Consider the following 20,572-nt stretch of genomic DNA (forward strand, 5'->3'; position numbering starts at 1 on the left):
GCTAGGTTGAGGGCAGATGGAAGGAGCAGCGGTCTAAGATGTGACACCTGATGGACACCGTCCCCTGGGTATTGATATATCGACCCATTTCTTAATCATCAACGGAATTTCTTCAAAGCTGGAGCATGCTCTCCACTTGGTGGTTGAAACGGTACCCTCATCAACAGCTTGCCAATTTACATACTTCCGAATGTTGTTTGCCAGCAACTGGAGCTCCCCGGAGCCACTGCCCTTGGCGCTAAACCTAGAGTGGGAGCATCAAGCTTCCAGATTACATAAGGACGCCCCAGTTTCGGCCGGGGTAACAGGTGGAGCTCGGCTTGCCGTTCTGGGAAGTTCCGCGGCTAATTTTCAAGCATTGATGTCATATTTCCCAGCAACGTCTCTTATCCGACAGCGCCCGTTCAGAGCTGTTCTGAAATCTGCTACTGATTCAAATCAAGTCAAAGAGATATACATCCATTTCCAATGATCAAAGGAGCGCCCCGAGCACAGTCCTTCCTCACTGTTGACATATATCATCCCGAGAGACAGTTTGCCTGAATGACTAATGCAGAAACAAGCACTAAAGACGCCCTACTATTCAATACGCCAGCGGCCTTGGCTTAAGCGAGTCAGCATTGTCCAGGGAAACTAAATAGAGGTTGTAAATTGTGGGAAGAGACCAGAAATGGCTTTCGGGCAGAGGAGAGGATTCATTGTATTTTATGTGGTGCATCTAGACTGGACAAAAGGTACTCTCTGTCCATAGTTTCCCACGGAAAAGGGGCTCCAATGGCAATGGAATTCAGAAGCCATTGCTTGCATCCTCCACTTCAAATTCACTTGTCGCGAGGTGCTGGCAGCTCACTTAAATGGCCTGGAACACCGGAAACTCCGAAAATAAATCCACCCGAGATTCTGCCATGCTCTAGAATCAACTTGATAACAACTATGGAAAACCTACATCCTTTACAAAATATGCATTCGCTGCTAGGATCGCTTGTCTAAGCCACAAACCAGGAGAGTTCGAGATTCTTTTTCTATTAGAGCATCAGCATAAACAGTTGATATTGGAGAAAGGGGCCGCATCGCCATCATGTCATCTACATCGACGGGACCTCAGTTTCCCTCCCTACCAACAACGCTCCTCATCATCTCGCTTAAAATGTACTTCACGCCTTCCCGAACTCTTGAATACCTCCAAGAACTTCTCAACTCGAAGAACGAAATTGTCCGACCTCAGAATCGATCCAAACTACTACTCGCGCTCATCCCGGATTTCCTCACCTTATACCCTTGCTCGGAGGCGATCAGACGATTCGAATCTAGCAAGTCGAGCCCCAAGGAGGCAAAGTTACCATCTTCATTGCTCCTCGGCGCACAAGACTGTTTCTGGGAGGCCTCAGGTGCGTACACCGGCGAAGTATCTCCCCGCAACCTACGCGACATCAACGTCTCCATCGTCGAACTCGGGCACGCAGAGCGCCGTGCTATTTTCGGCGAAACGGACGAGCAAGTTGCGCGCAAGGCGGCAGCGGCTGCGCGCGAAGGACTTGTCCCTCTGGTGTGTATCGGGGAGGTTTCCCCGCCCGAAGAACATTTGGCCGAAGCTAGTACTCGCGCTGCAAAAGAATGCGAGGCGCAAATCAAGCCGGTGCTGGAGGCATTACCTGACGAAGCGCCGGTGATCTTTGCTTATGAGCCGGTGTGGGCAATTGGTCAGCCAAAACCAGCAGGAGTTGATCATGTCGGCGCGGTTGCGCTTGGGATAAAGGATATCATCAAGGGGATTGGTGGAGAAAGGAGAGGAGAAGTAAGAGTGTTGTATGGAGGGAGCGCGGGCCCAGGATTATGGGGTGCTGGCGGTTTGGGGAAGGTAGTAGATGGGATGTTTTTGGGCCGGTTTGCGCATGAGATTGGGGGCGTGAAGAGCGTGGTAAGAGAGGTCGAGGAGAGTCTGGAATGAGACATTACACAACATGCCATGAGTTAGGGAATAATATTGTTTTCTCAACAGCTGCCCTACTCTTCCCAACTGCCGTCCGCGGCCAGCATTGCTCCTGATCCCGGATCCCGCTCTCCGCCCGGCGTTCTCGCCAAGAGCCCGGGAGTGCAGTGCCAAGCCCTCGCCCTCCGGGTGCGCCCACTAAGCTTCATATGGACTAGCTAATTTTGTCCTGATTTGTAATCCACACTTTTCCTCAAACGCTTCCATTCGATTCTTCGCGTATCTGTGACCATGAGGTCCCTCTTCTGCAGCGAGAGCGCCGAGTCAAGAATCAAGATGGCAATAATGGTCGATGGATCTTTGTTTGCTGACTTCCACTCTTGATGTATGTTGAGGAGAAATGGATGATGCCTGAGGATTTCCATTTTGATCGGCTAGTTGTTTGTATCAGTTTCGGCCGGAGATAGCAAGCAATTGGCTCCAGTATAAAATATCTTCCTTCACAAGACACCCTGTGTCTTGCATGTCAAGTCTGAATTCCAGTTCTTTCCCTACTAAACATCACCGTATAGCTCTGTATTGAGCTACACTCGCTTTATCTATTATCCAGCAAGACCATGACAAACGAGCTCAGGCTCAAAGGCAATGAGCTATTTAAAGCGGGTGATTATCAAGGCGCAGAGGAGTTTTATTCTCAAGCGTGAGCATTTGACTATTTCAATTTTTTTTGCGCTACACCTTTTAACTACTATATCATCCAGGATCCAGAAAACCCCCGGTGACCCTGTTCTCTTCAACAATCGCGCTCTTGTCCGAATCAAACTCGAATCTTGGGCTGGCGCCGAACATGATGCCCGCATCGCAATAGGCCTCTACGCGCCTAAAAACCCCGCCGCGCTCAAACCACAATTTTATCTCTCACAAGCACTCTTAGGGCTCTCTCGCCCTACGGAAGCCTACGAAGTGGCCTTGGCTGCGTACAAAACGAGTATAGAGACAAAGAATCCTAATTCGGAGCCGCTGTCTAAAACAATACTCAGAGCTAAGCAGGCTATTTGGGCGGCAAAAGAAAGCGCGAGGTTAAGAGAGACTAATGAAACGTTGAGACAAGTGGAAGAACTTCTAGAATCGGACCTGGAGAGGGAATTAGAACAGCTCCGGCAGCGGTTTGAGGCGGCCGAGATTGGAGAGGTTGGATATGCTGAGGATCAGAGGATATTGCGGGACGAGGCGCGAAAGAAAGTGGAGGATGTGCGGGAAGTATTCGCGGCCGCGAAAGGCGGTGATATGAAAGAAAGGGTGAGTATTGAGCCGAAGAATCTCACCCCTGATATGTCTCGACAAAACTCAACGTACTGACGGGAAACTCAAGGTTGTCCCTGACTATCTCATCGACAGTATCAGCTTTGAGATCATGCATGATCCTGTGGTCACTCCATCTGGTCATTCTTTTGACCGTGTCAGCATCCTTAAACACCTTCAGCAGAATCCATTTGACCCCATCACGCGTAGCCCGATGACTGCCAAGGACGTTAGGCCGAATTATGCACTGAAAGCAGCCTGCGAAGAGTTCCTGGAGAAGAACGGCTGGGCAGTGGACTGGTGATTGGAGATGTTTCGAGCATTTCTTTCTGATCTCTTTTTTCCCGTTCATGAGATTTGGATATTATTAGCCAGCCATTTTGACCTGCATTCGAATTGGGATCACATTATTTATTGCCAGGATAACATAGAATAAGTAAGGTGTCAAGGGCTTTTTGGTGGTTTAGAACAATGCCCATAAGCCAGACTTGTTATCAGACCTCCCTTTGAAAGTTGCAGATAGGAAGCCAGCTGCTTTGTTCTTATCATCAGATTGACACAGCCACATATCGCCAGGATATCAACCCTCCCTGCATAAACTGTCTGCTGAATTCACAGTTTTCGTCGCATAATTGCTCGCCGGACCACAGCAGACGGAACAGATGTCATCATCTCCCGCGTGACCCTGCAGTTTTACCCCTCCCCCGCCAATTATTGGGTTCACCTCCTCCGTAAAGCCACACACGCTTTGACCAAGGAAGAAAGGTGGGATCCGATATCAATCTGTTCTTTTTTAGGAGCATCCCAGAAGTCCATCCCTGCCACTTTTGCGCGGTTTCGCTGATATCTCTTCCAGCATTGCATTCCTCCTCCTCCCACTTCCCAGCCAGAATACCGTCTACCCCACTTACAATCACCATTTGCACCTCCGAAGCCCTTTTTCGAAAAGAAAAGAACCAAAGCCACAAATCCGAAGGTACAGCATTACAATGGCTGTTGAAAAGACCCCCGAGTTCCTGGCCGCTATTGAATCGAGCCGGAAACTCCTCGCCAAACCAACAGACGACGAGCTGCTGATGGTACGCAACGAACTTCCCCCGTGTGTTTCGGCCTTTAACCTCTGGCTTCATTCACCGGCACGCACAAAGGGCTTGAGTTCAAGAGTGCGAAGAGGCTGACAAACGGGTTTACCATATATAGCTCTACGCTCTGTTCAAACAAGGCATGCAAGACCCTCCGTTCGAGAGTGCCCCGGCCCCAGGAACTTTTGATTTCAAGGTGTGCATACATTCTCGCTTCCCTTGCCTGTTTGCTTGGACGGAAGTAGTTTCAGCTACTGATATTTTGATAGGGCAAATACAAATACAACAAGTGGAAGAGCATCGTCGATGACAACATTAGCCCTGAGGAGGCGCAGACGAGATATGTCGATTTGATCGAGAAATTGAAGGCCAAGTACGGCTATGATGAGTCCAAGGAACCAGAGCAGGTTGGAAAATAAGTCTGTGTCCCTGCATGTTCAATAATGGGATATTCTTTTGTTTATTCTAGAACAGAGATGGGATTTCGGCCACAGTTTTCACTGGCTTTGGTCAATAGCTGGGTTAGGAGCATACTCTGGGACTTACGAAAATATCCACCGTCTCTTCTTTTATTTTAGAGGCTGAATCGTTCATGGCTAGTGATCGTTGTCAAACTGGGGTGTGGCCAGAGAGAAAACTACTGATATATAACGTCCTAGATGTTACATGGTGCATGCAAGCCCCTCTATTCTTTCTTGCTTCCTTCCATCTTTTCACTTGACCTGCTTGAAGTAGCAAAGTAATGATATTTAAGCCATATTCAATACATATTAATCTTCATACAGCTGCCTTGCTCGGCAAAATTCTCCGTCCCAAGCACTATAATAGTTGTGCCAATAATACAATGAGACGCTGATATGAAACAGCCAAACCATTCTATGGTATGCAACGATTTTAGCCCTCTTCCCATGTCTGGCCCAACCAATCCGGCTCCTTGTGACTTGCTGTGGCGCACCAGGGCACATCCCTGGGGGAATAAGGCTTCAGAGGAAGATCGTACGGCATTCGAAACCCAACGAGTGTGGATAACACCCCGGTGTTATCAGCATCCTTCTTCGATGTTTCTTCTATTTCATATCTTTCCACTTCGCTTAGGCAAGGAGAATCTCGCCTAAAACAGGGTATCATCCGAGCATAATCACTTTTTGCCTTGTCTTTGTTTTCTTCGCCACTCTCGTTCCTCCTTTCGGACCCGTTGCAAAATAAGTCCGGCCATACCAACACACCAATTTCCCAGCTGCATATTCTAACCTCCTGTTTCGCATTGATGGCTGCACCCCATGCCTGAGTAGACAGATTTGCCGAAGTCACCATTGCCCAGTCTATTGTACGCATATCTTCATCTGAGAAGCGGATATATGTCTTTATATGGGGCGCAGCTCGGCGACGGCCAGCTTCCCGAACGGGAGTAGCTTTGGGTGGGTATCTGTCAATTGCAGAGTCGTGTGTGAGCACGTCAGTAGCAGAAACCGGTGTCTGATTATTTTCAGAGTCACCAGCCCAATGACAAAGATAGGGTCGCATGTAATCTAATTGCTTCTGTTGCGCAGAGCTCTGAATCTTCATATGAATGGATCCACCAGAACCATAACCATTTAAAGACCTACGGATTTCATCTGGCGTGGGAAATATAATCGAGAGCTGAGGGGCCCCATCGGCTGCTGAGTGCGGGTATAGAGAGGCAAAAAATGTTTCTTTAAGCCATTTGTCACTTTGGCCGAGAGATGCTATGGATGAAATCTATTGGTGCGCCTTAAAGTTAATGGTAATTCCACACAGGCGTCCAAAGATAACCAAAACTGACCTGTATCACAATTCTCGATCTTTTTGATTGTAACGGTTGCTGTTTATGAATAGGTATCCGGCGCAGTACATCTTGTAGCGCAGGCCAGCCCCATATAGTCTCTTTCCGAGAATCTAAGCTTGGGAACCTTTGCCTTGACGGAACGCTGGCAATTAAGGCAGCGCGTATCCCATCAAAGCCATAGTTTTTAAGTTGCTCGACCAGGGGACCAGTCTTTTTGCGACCATATGCTTCTAAGTATGCGAGAAGATCTCGCTTGAACCTGGGACCGCTACCAATTTCGCCCGTAATCGAGGGTTCCCGATCATTGTTTGGCGACAGCAAAGGAAGGAGTGGCGATTTCCAAACTGCTTGACACATGTTTGCCCAATCTCCAGGAATCATATTTGCCGTATGGATGACAACCCTAGAATATTAGCAGCTGGGTAGGGTCACACACAAAATCCCTGCTTACTGTGCACAGTCATCGTGGCGTATTAACACCATCATTTTAGAATGATGTGTTCCAAACGGCTCCGGCATGTACGCAATGATTGGCTCCACATTTTGGTAACGGGAGCATTGTTCCTGTTGCCAAGAATGAGGATGTTAATAAACGAGGATACGGAATATAGAAAAATATTCTCCAGGTGGGTAGTAGATGGGGGTGTTCTTCACATCAACACGAATCCTGTTTGGAGCGTCCTTCTTCCATGATCCATGGACAACTTTGACTTTGACTAGATTCTTCACGTCGGGATCAAATTGGTCCATCAGAAAGTCGATATCAAATAGAAAATTGAACTGCCAGCATTCCTTAATCAGTGGATCGCCTAGGATATCCCGCAGCTTGATAGTGTCACCATTATGACCAGACTGGTCAGAGAGGTCACGGATGTGCGTGAGTTGCACCGGGGACGAGATGACATTTAACTTGGATTCGATTCGGACTGGCTCTGAGGATTTTGTCGCCTCTGTCAGCCCCTTTATTGGGGATAAAGCTCCAGAGGTTCGGCGCCGATACGATAAGGGGGGAGTTATAGACCGACTCAACGACTGTAATGCCCGATTGTTGGAGCTGTCACCACGCGAGTTCGATTGTAGAACCCACTCATTGACATGCGACGTCTTGAGCCGTTTAGTGGATCGTCCATCGCCAAAGTCTTCTCCTTCTTCCATCCTTCCGCTTAAACGGATAGATGGAGAGGGCAGGAGAATTGAGTATTTCCTCGCCAATGGAGCTCCGGTTGAGTTTTCAATCCCTCTGCCTCGTGAGACTCCGAAGTCCTGCAAAAGGCACTAATCCAGTATTGCCCAAAATACTGTGTCATCGAACATTGATCAAGCAGAAGCTGATTTGGAATTGCTCGAAGGAATAAAGCGAGGGAAAGGCTGGAAGGACGTTTGATAGCTTTTAACTTTCCTAGTGTCTCCTGCTTGATTCTCTTTAGCGCCATTCACACTTCATCGCCAACTTCACCAAAAGTACTACAGTCGAGATATCTCCTGTTTCATTGAGATTTCGACGCTGGTCTTCTAATCATCAGCTTTGTGGTGGCTGTTAGATGTACCGAATGGATGATAAAGGCCTTCCAATCAAGAAACATAGCTGCTCTAGTTCGGTCACAGCCTACTGGCCATTCTTTATCCTCTATCAGGATAGAGCAGTGAGAAAGCCGTGGCATATTTGATGCGCAACCGCCAAGCTGAGCTATGCTCTTGAGCTGCTTTATAGTAGCTAGATCTGTGGCTTGTAGGCTGCAGGCTGCTCAAGCATGGACCGAAAGGCAGACACAAACGGATTGCACAAGGGCTAGAACTGAGAGTCTATTCTGGAAGATTGAAGCAGGCATACGGAATCGCGGAAATACACAGCATGAGGACCCAAAGCTCGGTGCGTGGGGAGCTTATTGCCGATCTCGATCAAGAATGAGGAGATATTTGCAGCCACTTTTCTCCTATCTTCTAGGCTGGGTCTCAATAAGACCTGCCAATTACAACAAATGGACGCTCACCACACCGGTTCCCTTTCCGCCACCCGTATCTCCTGGCATGGCTAAACTAGGTAATTGGATGGGCACACCGTTCCCAGTCAAAGTGTGGAAAGCGTTACACACTTAGTCTCCGGTTGGACGCACCTGGGGTTGCTCCTGGAACCTGGGACAATTCGACATTTTGCTTTTTGCACATTATGACAACATTCTCCAATTAACCACGACAAGGAATCGTGTCACGCTCAGCGTTCGTTATATATCTCCTATTGCCTAGATAGAACGGCATCTTCCTGCTATACTTTGAGTCCTCCCTGGACTCGCGCGCCTACCACGAGGGACCACAGGCGAGTGCTCTTTCTTGAATGAATTCACTTTTCTCAGCTCTATGGTCACCATAGGTCCTTCATTGGCATGCCGTCGGGCCACCTTCAAGGCCGACAAAACCACCGCCATCTAAACATGCCCATTATTCCAGACGGTGATGTTCTGAATGTGGACCCCAAGATGAATGAAGATGAACGGGTCATCGTATCCCTCGGGTACAAGCAGGAGTTTAAACGTGAATTCTCACTTTGGACAACTTTCTGCGTCAGCTTCTCCGTCCTTGGGCTACTGCCGTCGTTCGCGAGCACCCTCTGGTATGGTAAGTAGTGACTCCAACCTCTCGGTGGATTTGATTGACAGTGATGGCTGAATTGAACTCCAGGCATGGGGTATGCCGGTACTGCAGGAATGGTATGGGGTTGGATTATCGCAATGGTGTTCATTCAATGCGTAGCCATGGCAATGGCTGAGCTTTGCTCATCCATGCCTACCAGGTACGTAATTCCTTCCCCTGGCCCTTAGAAAGCATTCACAGCTAACCTGAAGTAGCGGGGGTCTCTATTACGCTGCTGCTGTGCTAGCTCCGGGCGGATGGGGTCCATTTGCGGCATGGATAACTGGATGGTCAAATTGGCTGGGCCAGGTGATGGCAGCGCCGTCGGTCAACTATGCAACCGCAGGCATGATTCTTGCCGCTGGTTCAATCTACAATCCCAATTATGTGCCAGCGCCCTATCAAACCTTCCTTCTGACCACTTTCCTCATGCTACTCCATGGGGTCATCAGCAGTATGCCGACAAAATGGATCGCTGAGATGAACTCGTATGGATCGACTTTTAATATTCTTTGTCTAGTCATCGTTATCATAACTATTCCAGCAGGAACTACTAATTCTCCTAAGTTCAATTCGTCCGAGGAAGTCTGGGGAACCATATTCAAAGGGACTTCTTTCCCCGATGGAGTCGCAGTACTAATGTCATTTGTCAGTGTTATTTGGACGATGTCTGGATACGACTCACCGTTTCACTTGAGCGAAGAATGCTCCAATGCGAGCATCGCCTCCCCTAGGGCTATCGTCCTGACTTCAGGGATAGGCGGCGTTATGGGCTGGTTTCTCCAGGTTGTCGTGGCATATACCGTCCAAGATATTAATGCGGTGTTAACATCCGATTTGGGCCAGCCGTGGGCGTCTTACTTGTTCCAAGTGATGTCAAGGAAAACGGCAGTGGCGATCCTTGGACTGACAATCGTTTGCGGCTTTTCGATGGGCCAAGCTTGTATGATCGCGGCATCTCGCGTAACCTACGCATATTCTCGTGACGATTGTTTTCCTCTCTCCGGGGTATGGAAAAGGGTTAACAAGCATACTAGGACACCTGTGAATGCAGTGTGGATTAATTGTGTAATTGGCATCCTGTGCACCCTGCTGATATTCGCTGGCGACCTCGCGATGGGTGCTTTGTTTTCCATTGGCGCCATCGCCGCTTTCGTCGCGTTTTCGATTCCAATTGGTATTCGAGTCTTCGTTGTAAAAGACAAGTTTCGACCTGGCCCTTGGAGCCTAGGGAAATATAGCCCTATCATTGGCGGGATAGGGGTATCCTTCGTGATTCTAATGTTGCCAATTTTGTGTCTTCCCGCTCACACGGGCTCGGAACTGACGTAAGTGCGATGTGTCTTTTTGGTTCCCTTCTCTCAATAATACCGACTTAGGAACTGACTAAACATATCACAGACCAAAGCAAATGAATTGGACCAGCGTCGTTTATGGCGGCCCTATGCTAGTCGTGTTGACTTGGTGGATCCTAGACGCAAGGAAGTGGTTCAAGGGGCCAAAGGTCAACGTTGAACATCATATGTTGGATTGCGTCCAAATAGGGATTGATCGGGTTGATAGTCAAAACTTCGATAAAGAGAAGCTACAGGAGCTGGAGTCTATTTCCGTCTAAGTGTTCCCACCGAACTCATGTTTGTGTAAATAATGGCTACGACTTGGGTAATGGCGGTGCTTTTCAATAATATTCTTGGGTTAATACATACTCGGCGGTTCCAGATAAGGAGGCTATACAAATAGGTTTGCTCCACTTAACTCTGTCGTTCTCATCTTTCATCGAGCGACCCGGCACTATGATGGGAAGGCCATGACGCTGGGTTGATCCGAATATAAAAAATTGGCTGGGAACCCCAGCCCTCCATCGAAACGAACCTCAGATGTATCAATGTAGCTGGGAATTCCAGCAGGAAGCAAAAACTATGGATCAAAATGCCTTGGGTTCAATTTACAGCCTCTTCGCAATGCGGACTGTCCTCCAAACTGGTTATTCAGGATATGCGTGGATGGGACGATGCTGTGCGAATCAATGAAACTATGGTATTTTGTGTCCAGGGCTTGAAGATACGCACGGCAGGGAGCTGTGGCACATGTTCTTCGGCATGGAATATCCAAAACTAATCCGACCTCAGTAAGCGCAGGATGTACTCCGTAGTTGGCCATTGCATCAAAATCGCCGAGATGAAAAGCGAGTCCGAAGAATCTTGAGCATTTCCGGAGGCGGTGCGGATCAAGATACAGTTCTAATGCAATATCCTGAGGCCCAATATGCTCTTCCTGTCATCATTTCATCAATCATTTTGCACTTCCCAAGCCTTGTGAGCCCTCAAAGCTGAAGTCTGAAGTTAACGACCAAGACTCAAAATGACGTCACGTGAAACCCGCCTTTGATCCCACAGGCTTTGGAAGTCCAGTCGCAAAAACGACGTTTTCCAATTGTTCATCGTTCAATCCACCAATTGGCCCTGCGGCGCTTTTCTCGCACGGGCTGGAAATAAATGAGCATGTTCCCCAGGCCCACGCGGCTCAATTGCCGCGCTGTCCTCTCGTCCAATTTCGCCAGGCCAGCGTGCAGCCCGCGGTACCACAACCGCTTCAATTCCTCCGATGCAGCGTCCACAGCAAAGAAAGAAGCGCAGAGCGCCGCTGCCGGAGCTGCTGCAGCGACGATAACTAGCAGTGCTGCGAAGAAAACCGCCTCAACGGGGAGACGGCTACGACGAGTGTTGTGGACGACGGCGGCTGTCTTGGGTATGGGCTGCGGGTATGTTTATATGACGGATACGCGGGCGAGTGCCCATCGATATTTGGTACCTCGATTGCTGCGATGGATGTATCCGGATGCGGAGGATGCTCACCATGCCGGTGTGGATATGTTGAAGCGGCTATATCGGTTTGGGTTGCATCCGAGGGAGAGGGGAAATCCAGATGGGGATGGAAGGTTGGTTACTGAGGTTTGTTTTGTTTTGGCCTATAGTGTTAGATTATTGCGATGACGCTTATGAGGGTATTCTCCAGGTTTTCGGGTACACTCTGTGTAATCCAATTGGTATCTCTGGCGGGTTAGATAAAGACGCCGAGATTCCCGATCCTCTGTTTGACCTTGGACCCGCCATTGTTGAAGTAGGAGGATGTACTCCATTACCACAAGAAGGAAACCCTAGGACCCGAGTTTTCCGGATCCCATCGCAAAATGCTCTTATCAATCGATACGGACTCAATTCCAAAGGAGCGGATCATATGGCATACGTACTGAGAAAGCGGGTGCGTGAGTTTGCCTATGCGAACGGATACGGATCAAGTGAAGACGCGGAACAAAGAGTGCTTGACGGGGCTGCCGGCGTTCCACCAGGTAGTCTCGCGGAGGGCAAACTATTGGCGGTGCAGATTGCCAAAAACAAGACGACCCCGGACAACGATATTGAAGCGATCAAAAGAGACTACGTGTACTGTGTGGACCGATTGGCAAAATATGCGGATATCCTTGTTGTCAATGTGTCAAGCCCGAACACGCCTGGATTGAGAGATTTACAGCGCGTCGAGCCCTTGACAAAGCTATTAAAGGGAGTCGTCGAAGCAGCACAAAAGACCGATCGCCACACAAAGCCATATGTGATGGTGAAAGTCAGTCCCGACGAAGATAGTGAAGAGCAGGTGAATGGGATCTGCGATGCCGTCTGGGCATCTGGCGTCGACGGAGTTATAGTTGGTAATACTACTAACCGCCGACCGGATCCGTTACCAAAGGGTTACCAGTTGTCCGAGCGGGAACGAACTACCCTCAAGGAGACGGGAGGTTTCTCAGGCCCTCAGTTGTTCGATCGCACGGTATCTCTTGTTTCTAGATATCGAAATATTCTCGACAGCCATTCTATGCGCGGGGCTCAGCCAGAAGCCAGCAGCGACACAGCGGTAGCTGATGACACCACCGATACCCCATCGGCAAATGCATCATCGCTAACACAGGCTTCCCGGCCGGCAAAGGTATTATTTGCATCTGGTGGTATCACAAACGGCAAAGAGGCGCGTGCGGCGCTGGATGCCGGTGCGAGTGTCGCGATGCTCTACACCGGGATGGTGTACGGGGGAAGCGGGACGATTACACGAATGAAAGAGGAAATGCGGGGGATTGAAGCAGGGGAAAGAGAACAATCGAAATAAATAAACCTGCTATCACAAAGCCAGGCCCAAAAATTGAGTTTTAGATTTCTTTTTTACCGTTTGCGCTGGGAGGAATGTCAGACAAGCATTTCCCAAGTCGGGCGACCGAGAAAGCTTAGCCAACAGGGCTTCCTGTGGCTGGCGGAAGCAAATCGTCTTTCAAGTTTACAATGTTACAACACGAGCAACAAACAGAATTTGTGGGAGCAAATCAATACTTCTGCCAGAGCAATGATGGGTCCTTGAATGCAGCCCTTGATGCTAATCAGTAGGCCACCTGCTGTCGAACATTCTCTACGGGATGAAAACCCCATCCGGCATGTTAGATCAGTCAGACAACGGGGCCTACATCGGTTTATGAATATTGCCATAGGTTTTCTACTCCGCAAAATGGCCTCATTTGCCTTCCCTCAGTCAGTATTGTTCAGAGAACTTGTGAAACTGCCCCTTTCATCTAGCAGCTCTATGGTAGCTCGAGAAACACTTAACTTGAGAGGGCGTGCGTCCTTGACGGTTCCGCTTTAGTTCAATAGATATGCATGACGGCCCGACGGCCCATCAATTGTAAGAACGCGCAAGACGCGTGAAGTCCAAGCCAGGATGGCAAGCTTGAGCGATTTTCATTAGACACTGTGGCATTTTAACTTCATTCATGGCTGTCTCTGGATGCAGGCTGTCAACTATGATGGCCACTGGTTGGTCTTCATCATGCACACATCATGCTCGGTGCACCAGCTTTGTCCCACAAGAAGCTCTTCAGAGTGCTCCATCCAGTTGAGCTTTTGGTTTCAGCCTTTCGAACATATCGCCAATAGCGCTTTTAATGATAAGAGTTTGTTCTCTAATTGGTGAACGACTGCTGCTCCTGCCAGTCATCTTCTGAGCCGGTTGTTTGCGTCCAAACCAGTTGGAACTTCAAATCGTACAATGTTGGTTGATGGGTATTTCGAGTCTGTGGAGGAGTGCATCCTCGTTCTGCGACCATTCCGGACAACAGTATTCTAGAAACGACATCTATGACCAACTACCTAGTTTATAAGTGAGTTCGAGAGTCGCGGCGTACAGCTGTCAGTTTATAACAATCATATTCGTCCAGCTGCAGTTGTCATATCCCTGCATCAAAGTAACAATGGCCGTTTCCAACTGCTCGTCGCATTCCCGCAGTTCCGAAGCCTCCTGGGGCCTGCATGGTGGGCTCGCGAGCGGGAAGAGGGTTCACGGAATCCGATTCAGAGTTCAGAAATGACACCGCTAGATTTCAAAAGCGACTCAACAAGCCGAAACAAGCCTCGAGATTGGCGAAGCTTGACCTGTCCAAGCGAGCCACTCCTCCGCACCGCGTCCACTCGGCGCCCTTGGGGGCTGGCTCTCGAGTCTCGACCCTCCCAGCAGACGACCGCAGGCCCGTTTCTGCCGTGCATTGCCACCGGTGGTTCGTAAGATGGCTGCAGCAACCGAGACCAGGGACTGGACGGAGGTCAAGCAAAGCATCAACTAAGAGTTTGCCAATACGGGACCAGCAGGGTTGGCGGTTGGACCCAAAAAGTTCCCAATATTAATCTCCACATCGAGTCCTGAACACGCTTTTCCTCCTCACGCTCGGAGCGCTGCTCTCCATCATCTCTGGCTCTCCTGCTCGCGTCTCTTGTGCATCTTGGTTTGCTGTCGCTTTTGCCTCCTTTCTGCCTGCGATCACTTCTGGATCTTGCTACATGTTGCTGAAACAATGCTGTTCGAATGTCCCTGTCGCCGCCCTCGAGTTCGCTGCCGCTTCTGACTTCGCTCGCTCGATTCCCTCCGTAGCCCGCCATCATTCACACCCGCACAACGCCCTGTACATACCGCTTCGACAAGAACTCTCCCGAGACACCGTCCGCTCTCTGCTCCACCGCTCCCGTCGTTAATCGTTGGTTCCTCGCCATCGCATGGTGACGTTGGCGCCGCCGCCGTGTCCGTCCGCCCCCCCCCCCTCCCACCTCCGCCCGACTCGTTCCTCCATCCGGCCAGCCCGCACCGCCTTGTAGCTTGCGCATCTAGCACGCTTATGGAGCCACATCTTTCGCACCGGCCATGGAATTAGACTGCCCCAATGGCCAGGCGACTTCTGCTTCTCCCGCGCGAAAACGCTCCATCCTGTCCAAGTTTACGAGCCGATTCAGCAATCGAAATCGGAATATCTCCGAGTTCTACATCCAGCCGGACGATCCGTGGAAGTCGTATTCACCTGGAGATGCGGTGAAAGGCGCCGTGTGTTTGACCGTCGTCAAACCTGTTCGGATCACGCATCTCGTCCTCTGCCTGCATGGTTACGCCAAAGTCTACAAGAATCCCGTCGCTCCGGGTGAAACGGCTGAAGATTCCGGCTTCATAGCGACAGGAAGGGGAAGGAGGAATGGCGAATATTTGGGAAACGGCCTGGCTACGTTGTTCGAGGACGAAGTTGTGCTATGCGGGGATGGTCGCCTCAAGGAGGGAATATACAAGTTTCGCTTCGAGCTGTGTTTCCCTCCGTATGGCTTACCAAGTAGTATCAACGTAGGTGCACCCGGCTCTGCTTTCACATCATTGCTCATTTCTGTTGACTTTTTTTTTTTTCACTCTTTAGTTCGAACGAGGAACAATCTCCTATGTGCTTACGTCCACCTTGACGCGTCCAACTACAATCTCCCCGACCATGACCTGTGACAAGCGCATTCTTCTTCTTGAAGCCATCGACGTAGCAAATCTACCCGTGCCGAAACCCCGGGTTATTTCCCTGGAGCCCGTATCAAAAAGGTCGAAATCCAGATCGAAAACCAAAACCAACTCCACCTCCAGCGACGCCCCTGCGAGAGCATCGTCTACTGACCCCCAATCTTCCGATCCGGGACCGCCGCTGAGTCCTGTACCGAGCGAGCGGAGTAATTCGAGTTGTGTGAGTAACAGCACCCAGAGCTTCCAAATCGTCAGCGAGCCAAGTTCTGCGAGGTGCATGGCCCAACGAAGCGACGAATTGTGGAATGGTGCAACATCGTCAGCCAGCCAAGAAATTACTGCTACAACTCGAGTACTTCGCTCTGGTGTGCTTCCAGGGGACCTTTTGCCCGTCAATATCTCGATAAAGCATACAAAGCCGATCAGAAGTCCAAGTGGAGTCATCATCACTCTCTACCGCCAGGGACGCATCGACATGTACCCTCAGTTGCCGATTGGGACGCCTGAAAAGGGTAAAAAGCCCGTCTATGAGGACTACTATCCAAAATCACGCACCGGCCTAGGTGGTTTGAGTTTTGGTGTGACCCGAACGAGTAGTGTGTTTCGTAAGGACTTATCTCAGCTCTTCTGTCCACTAATCGTCGACCCCGGTACAATGGTGGCCGATATCAAAACGTCGATCCGTATTCCTGAAGACGCGTTCCCGACAATCACCCGTGTACCTGGAGCTATGATTAGCTTCCGTTACTACGTCGAAGTTGTGATGGATATACGGGGCAAACTAGCCGGCCAGGACCGGCTTCGTCCGCGACTGAACATGATGACCAATAATCTGTATGGCAGTGGCAAGGTGAATACGGCGGCAGAGATTCAACGGGGCATGACGACTTCCAACGTGGCTGGGAATATTCTCGACACTGATCAGGTCCGAAGAGACAAAAGTGTCATTGCATGTGCCTTTGAGATAATTGTCGGATCAAAGGATAGCTCCCGCACTCAGCGTCAAGACGCTCCTTCAGAGTCTGAACAAACTCAGGCGCCGTCTACTTCTCAAGATGAACCGTTCGACCAACAACCTACAACCCAGCGCATTCAGTTTGTCGATCAGCATCCACCGCAGCACAGTGAATACGACGCTGACGGAGGTGCAGACTGGTCAAGTCACCCTCCGCCACATAGCGAGTATTCCACTGAGTCTCCACCTCCGACTTTCATCCCACCCGCTCAGCCAGAAGAGGTTGTCGACGAAAAGACGAGATTACGTCGTGCTGAAGAAATGCTTCTCCCCAGCGCGCCACCTGCAGGGGACGAAGACGCTGCCGCCGGCCCATCATCCGTCCTGTTGGCACAACCTTCTGCGCCCACACTTTCCGAAGACCATTCCCATTATTCACATATTCACGATCATCAACACCAGAGCGACTTTAACTCCTTGCCTCGGAACGGCTCGCCCGCTGCATCTGCTCTTCTACGGATACGATTACTCCAGCCTACCGAACCGCAAACGATCATTCACGTGCGTCTTTCCACCCTGTTCATTCTTCTCCTCCCCCTCCTAACCCCTGGCCAGAATCTTCCGGCGATGCGCATGCAAACACTCCCGCCGCCCAATCCCACGCCCCAGACGATAAACAGGAACTTGAGCGGCAACGCCTCCTTAATCAAGCTAGTGCTCCTCCCGATTCGTACACTCACGCTCACGACGCTGGACTCGATGCTACCTCAAATTTCGAACCCTCCGCGCCAGTTCTCACAGAGGAAGATATTATCATCAGCCATCCCTCTACTGGAGCTGAGCCCCAAATCGGAGGAGAATCGTTGCCTAGATACCAGCGCGGAAACTGGAATTCATAATCTCGTTACTAGTTGGCGACTGGAAGTGTGTTTATAATGCATCCTTTCTCGTCGTATACCTTTTTTTGGCGATGCTCTACCTTTCCTCCGGATAACAATCTTGATCTCACAAGTCTCGACATAACCTTTGCATAAATGGTACATTTACCCTAATACCCTGTTTACTCGGAAGGTACATACATGAACTGGCTTTTTGCATTTTAGGAGGTTCTTGGGGTAGTCTTGTATATTTATTCGTTTTCTTGATTCTTCCTTTCTTTCTCCCTAAGCGTTTTCACGGAGTATGCAAAGATTTTCTTTTTGGACAAATGAGCTTGCAAGCAAGTGGTCATAAATGGCAATATACCAGTCTCTTATTACAAGGTCAATTCTTTTCCATGTAACACCACCGCACCTAAGTATAGTGCCTTGCCTTTTGACCCAATGAACCCAAAAGAGAACTGAGATGAATGTCATTGAAGGGCCAGTAGCTATAAATGCCTGGCGTTTGCGTCTACCTGTTCTAATGGGTACTAGCCTATCAGTCATCCAAAGGTTGATAGAATCATTTGGACAGCCTTATGGCATTTGCTCTGCACCCACTTATACAGCTTATCCATCAGTACTCCCAATGTGGTAGGTTAGTCCTAAAACCTGAAAAAGATTGGTCGGCGAGAGGGCCATTGACTTTGGAGAAAGGACTATAGGTGCTACAAACAGCTGGTTTGACTATAGGACAAAGAAAATATATTTGATGAGATAACGCGGTTTCTCAAAACAGGCGCTCTTGATGCGCTAGCATATAAAAGATTTGTTTATTCAGGCAGTCTCCGCCCTATATCATTTAATTTGCTGAGCTGCTGTGAAGATCATCTGTCTGCTACAACTGAATTTCTCTCCAGCTTCAGAAACATTTCACCAGTTGAAACAACAACCGCATCATATCCCCTTTTTCTAACTTCGTCATGGGCTTTCTTCAAAATCACCCGAATCATCTCATCGTTGCTTCAAGCGATCTCGGGTCCGATTCCGAGATAAATCGCAGATCTGCAAGTCTTCAAACCAACAACTTCCTCGGAGCTCAACGTCTGGGCAATCTGGGACCAGGGGAGATCACCCAAAGCCCGCACTGGAACCAAAGGAGTATCATCAGCTGGGTCCGACAGCTCGTCCCATCATAGACGGTGTGAGTGTTGGACCTCGTCGACGTTTCAGCCACGCATGTTTTAAAATATATCCCTCCATCTTCTCCTTCCCGGGGCGCTATTAAACAAGACGATGACGGGACCGCACGTTCGGGCAGCATAGCGGCGACCTCATTCGGCTCCCGTTACTTTACTTGTACGGCGGAGTGTGGATTGACGTTGGAATGTTTCTGTTCAGGGGCCTGGATAGCCTTTTGCCAGCGCAAGGCACTTCTTTTTGAAAGTGCCACGGAGCTGTATCTGGCTCAAATCTTGATCGACTAGGATGGACGCAAACAGTTTGAACTGCTTTCGAGATTTCATGAAAATGATGCACCTGACGACGCACAGTATCAGGAAGCAGACACATTCGTGAAGCGTATCCTGTACGTGTCTTCCACCATGAAACTGTCGCATGGGCTTTCCACATTCAGCCAAGAGTTTTTAGCTAGCATTTGGGATCAGCTGGAGAATTGCGATGCGGATAGGAAGCCAGGAACATTTGCACCATGTTTGTGGTAGGCGAGTGAACATTATGTGCAATGTACGGCGCTTCAGGCGGTGAGGCTTGCCGGTAAAGATCAAGTGCTATTTGTTGGCGGCATTACTGAGCCAAAGCGAGAGGCGCACTGAGGCTGCTAGCAGTGATTCTTTTAATTCAGAATCAATGCAAGTGTGCCTCAGCGACACGGAGACGAAATGATTGCGGGTGAAGTCGGTCAAGCAAAGTCCGATGACGCAGATTCTTGGCACGGCGGAAGTCGGTTTGGAAACTCTTTTACCCCAGACATCAACTGCTCTAATATCAACATCCGCAGACCCCGCTTGATCATATCTCTGTTTGCCAGAGCCAGCCTATCTCTCCTCCTCTCTGCTGCTCTCTCTCACGGCTGGTGAACAGCCCAGGACCATCATCATGTCCACCAACAGGCCGTTCCTGGCAAACTTCCTCGCCGCCTTCCGCGCCCAATCCGCCTACAAGGTCGCCAAATCGCCTTCTCCAGGCCCATCCGCTCCCCTCTCACCGACTCATGTCGGTTCTGCGAATTCATCCTCGTCCAACACTCGAACCATAACCTCCAAATCAGCCGCAGCTGCCGCCGCCGCCACCGCTGGACGAGGTAGTAATTCAAACGGCATGTCGACCAGCCCGTCGCAGGCTGCCGTGGCCGCATCAACGTCAAGCCACTTCTCCTCGCATCACCATCACCACCACCACAGCGGCCGACACCACCATAACCATAGCCACAACCACTCGCATTCTGCTTCCCCTTCACCCTCCACCGCCCGCTCACAGCCGCGCTCCTCCCTGACGCCCACGTCTACCACTGCGTTGGGCGGCGCATCAACTGCCGCCTCTCCCGTTGCTAGTTCCACCCCGATCCCAGTGCCGCACAATAGACATCGCCGTGGTAGCGATAGCAGCAGTGGGAGCGGTGGGTTCCGGGACGCCTTGGGTTCTGAGAAGTGGTATATCGGTGGGCGCAATGCGTGTGGGGAGGAGAAGTTCTATCCGCTCGGGATGGTTACCAAGGGCGGAGGTAGGCTGGGGGGGAGGGTTGGGAGCGTTGATCAGCTCAGCCTGTGAATTTTTGGATATCTGCAGACAGCGCCGTTGAAAAGTTTTCCGATTACGGTTGTTGACGAGAGATGATGTGTACAATTTACGAATATTTGGCATGATTCGTTTGCATGGCGCATATGGGGAAGGCATATTGTCGCGTTCATTCTGGGCAATTTTTTGATTGAAAACCCGCGACATTTTGCGGACGATTTGACTGACTTTTTTTTTTTCTTCTTTTCCTTTTTGGTTCCGTTCTTGCTGCTCGGTCAAGGGATATCGTGATCAATATGTCTTGCATTCGCATGAAGGAGCATGCTTTTCTTGGGTACTAGACGTAAAAAAGATCTTCGCTCTTGCATGACTGGCATTACCTGCAAATTTTCCCTTTTT

At 49.8% G+C, this 20,572-nt stretch overlaps 8 protein-coding genes across 8 annotated transcripts; 7 read left to right on the forward strand and 1 right to left on the reverse strand.

The window, feature by feature from the left end:
• Positions 1-1,078: 1,078 nt before the first annotated feature.
• On the forward strand, positions 1,079-1,948 carry UREG_02232 (triosephosphate isomerase; the record flags this gene model as incomplete). The annotated part of the gene is made up of 1 exon (XM_002542670.1): positions 1,079-1,948. The coding sequence occupies one exon, from the start codon at positions 1,079-1,081 to the stop codon at positions 1,946-1,948; it is 870 nt and encodes a 289-aa protein (XP_002542716.1).
• Positions 1,949-2,575: 627 nt separating this feature from the next.
• On the forward strand, positions 2,576-3,536 carry UREG_02233 (uncharacterized protein; the record flags this gene model as incomplete). Its single annotated transcript, XM_002542671.1, has 2 exons — positions 2,576-3,229; positions 3,303-3,536. 2 exons carry the CDS (start codon positions 2,576-2,578, stop codon positions 3,534-3,536), a joined length of 888 nt encoding a protein of 295 aa, XP_002542717.1.
• A 685-nt stretch (positions 3,537-4,221) lies between these two features.
• UREG_02234 (uncharacterized protein) lies at positions 4,222-4,733 on the forward strand (the record flags this gene model as incomplete). The annotated part of the gene is made up of 3 exons (XM_002542672.1): positions 4,222-4,311; positions 4,433-4,510; positions 4,584-4,733. The coding sequence occupies 3 exons, from the start codon at positions 4,222-4,224 to the stop codon at positions 4,731-4,733; spliced, it is 318 nt and encodes a 105-aa protein (XP_002542718.1).
• Positions 4,734-5,208: 475 nt separating this feature from the next.
• UREG_02235 (uncharacterized protein) lies at positions 5,209-8,271 on the reverse strand (the record flags this gene model as incomplete). The annotated part of the gene is made up of 5 exons (XM_002542673.1): positions 5,209-6,054; positions 6,119-6,524; positions 6,573-6,685; positions 6,776-7,384; positions 8,236-8,271. 5 exons carry the CDS (start codon positions 8,269-8,271, stop codon positions 5,209-5,211), a joined length of 2,010 nt encoding a protein of 669 aa, XP_002542719.1.
• Positions 8,272-8,550: 279 nt separating this feature from the next.
• Positions 8,551-10,364, forward strand: UREG_02236 (uncharacterized protein; the record flags this gene model as incomplete). The annotated part of the gene is made up of 4 exons (XM_002542674.1): positions 8,551-8,734; positions 8,798-8,909; positions 8,965-10,077; positions 10,151-10,364. The coding sequence occupies 4 exons, from the start codon at positions 8,551-8,553 to the stop codon at positions 10,362-10,364; spliced, it is 1,623 nt and encodes a 540-aa protein (XP_002542720.1).
• An 886-nt stretch (positions 10,365-11,250) lies between these two features.
• Positions 11,251-12,907, forward strand: UREG_02237 (uncharacterized protein; the record flags this gene model as incomplete). The annotated part of the gene is made up of 2 exons (XM_002542675.1): positions 11,251-11,700; positions 11,765-12,907. The coding sequence occupies 2 exons, from the start codon at positions 11,251-11,253 to the stop codon at positions 12,905-12,907; spliced, it is 1,593 nt and encodes a 530-aa protein (XP_002542721.1).
• Positions 12,908-14,977: 2,070 nt separating this feature from the next.
• UREG_02238 (pH-response regulator protein palF/RIM8) lies at positions 14,978-17,492 on the forward strand (the record flags this gene model as incomplete). The annotated part of the gene is made up of 2 exons (XM_002542676.1): positions 14,978-15,442; positions 15,513-17,492. 2 exons carry the CDS (start codon positions 14,978-14,980, stop codon positions 17,490-17,492), a joined length of 2,445 nt encoding a protein of 814 aa, XP_002542722.1.
• A 2,042-nt stretch (positions 17,493-19,534) lies between these two features.
• Positions 19,535-20,262, forward strand: UREG_02239 (uncharacterized protein; the record flags this gene model as incomplete). The annotated part of the gene is made up of 2 exons (XM_002542677.1): positions 19,535-20,159; positions 20,225-20,262. The coding sequence occupies 2 exons, from the start codon at positions 19,535-19,537 to the stop codon at positions 20,260-20,262; spliced, it is 663 nt and encodes a 220-aa protein (XP_002542723.1).
• Between the last annotated feature and the right edge of the window lie 310 nt (positions 20,263-20,572).

This window comes from Uncinocarpus reesii, genomic scaffold, assembly GCF_000003515.1.
Source record: "Uncinocarpus reesii 1704 scaffold_1 genomic scaffold, whole genome shotgun sequence".
Lineage (NCBI taxonomy): Eukaryota > Fungi > Ascomycota > Eurotiomycetes > Onygenales > Onygenaceae > Uncinocarpus > Uncinocarpus reesii.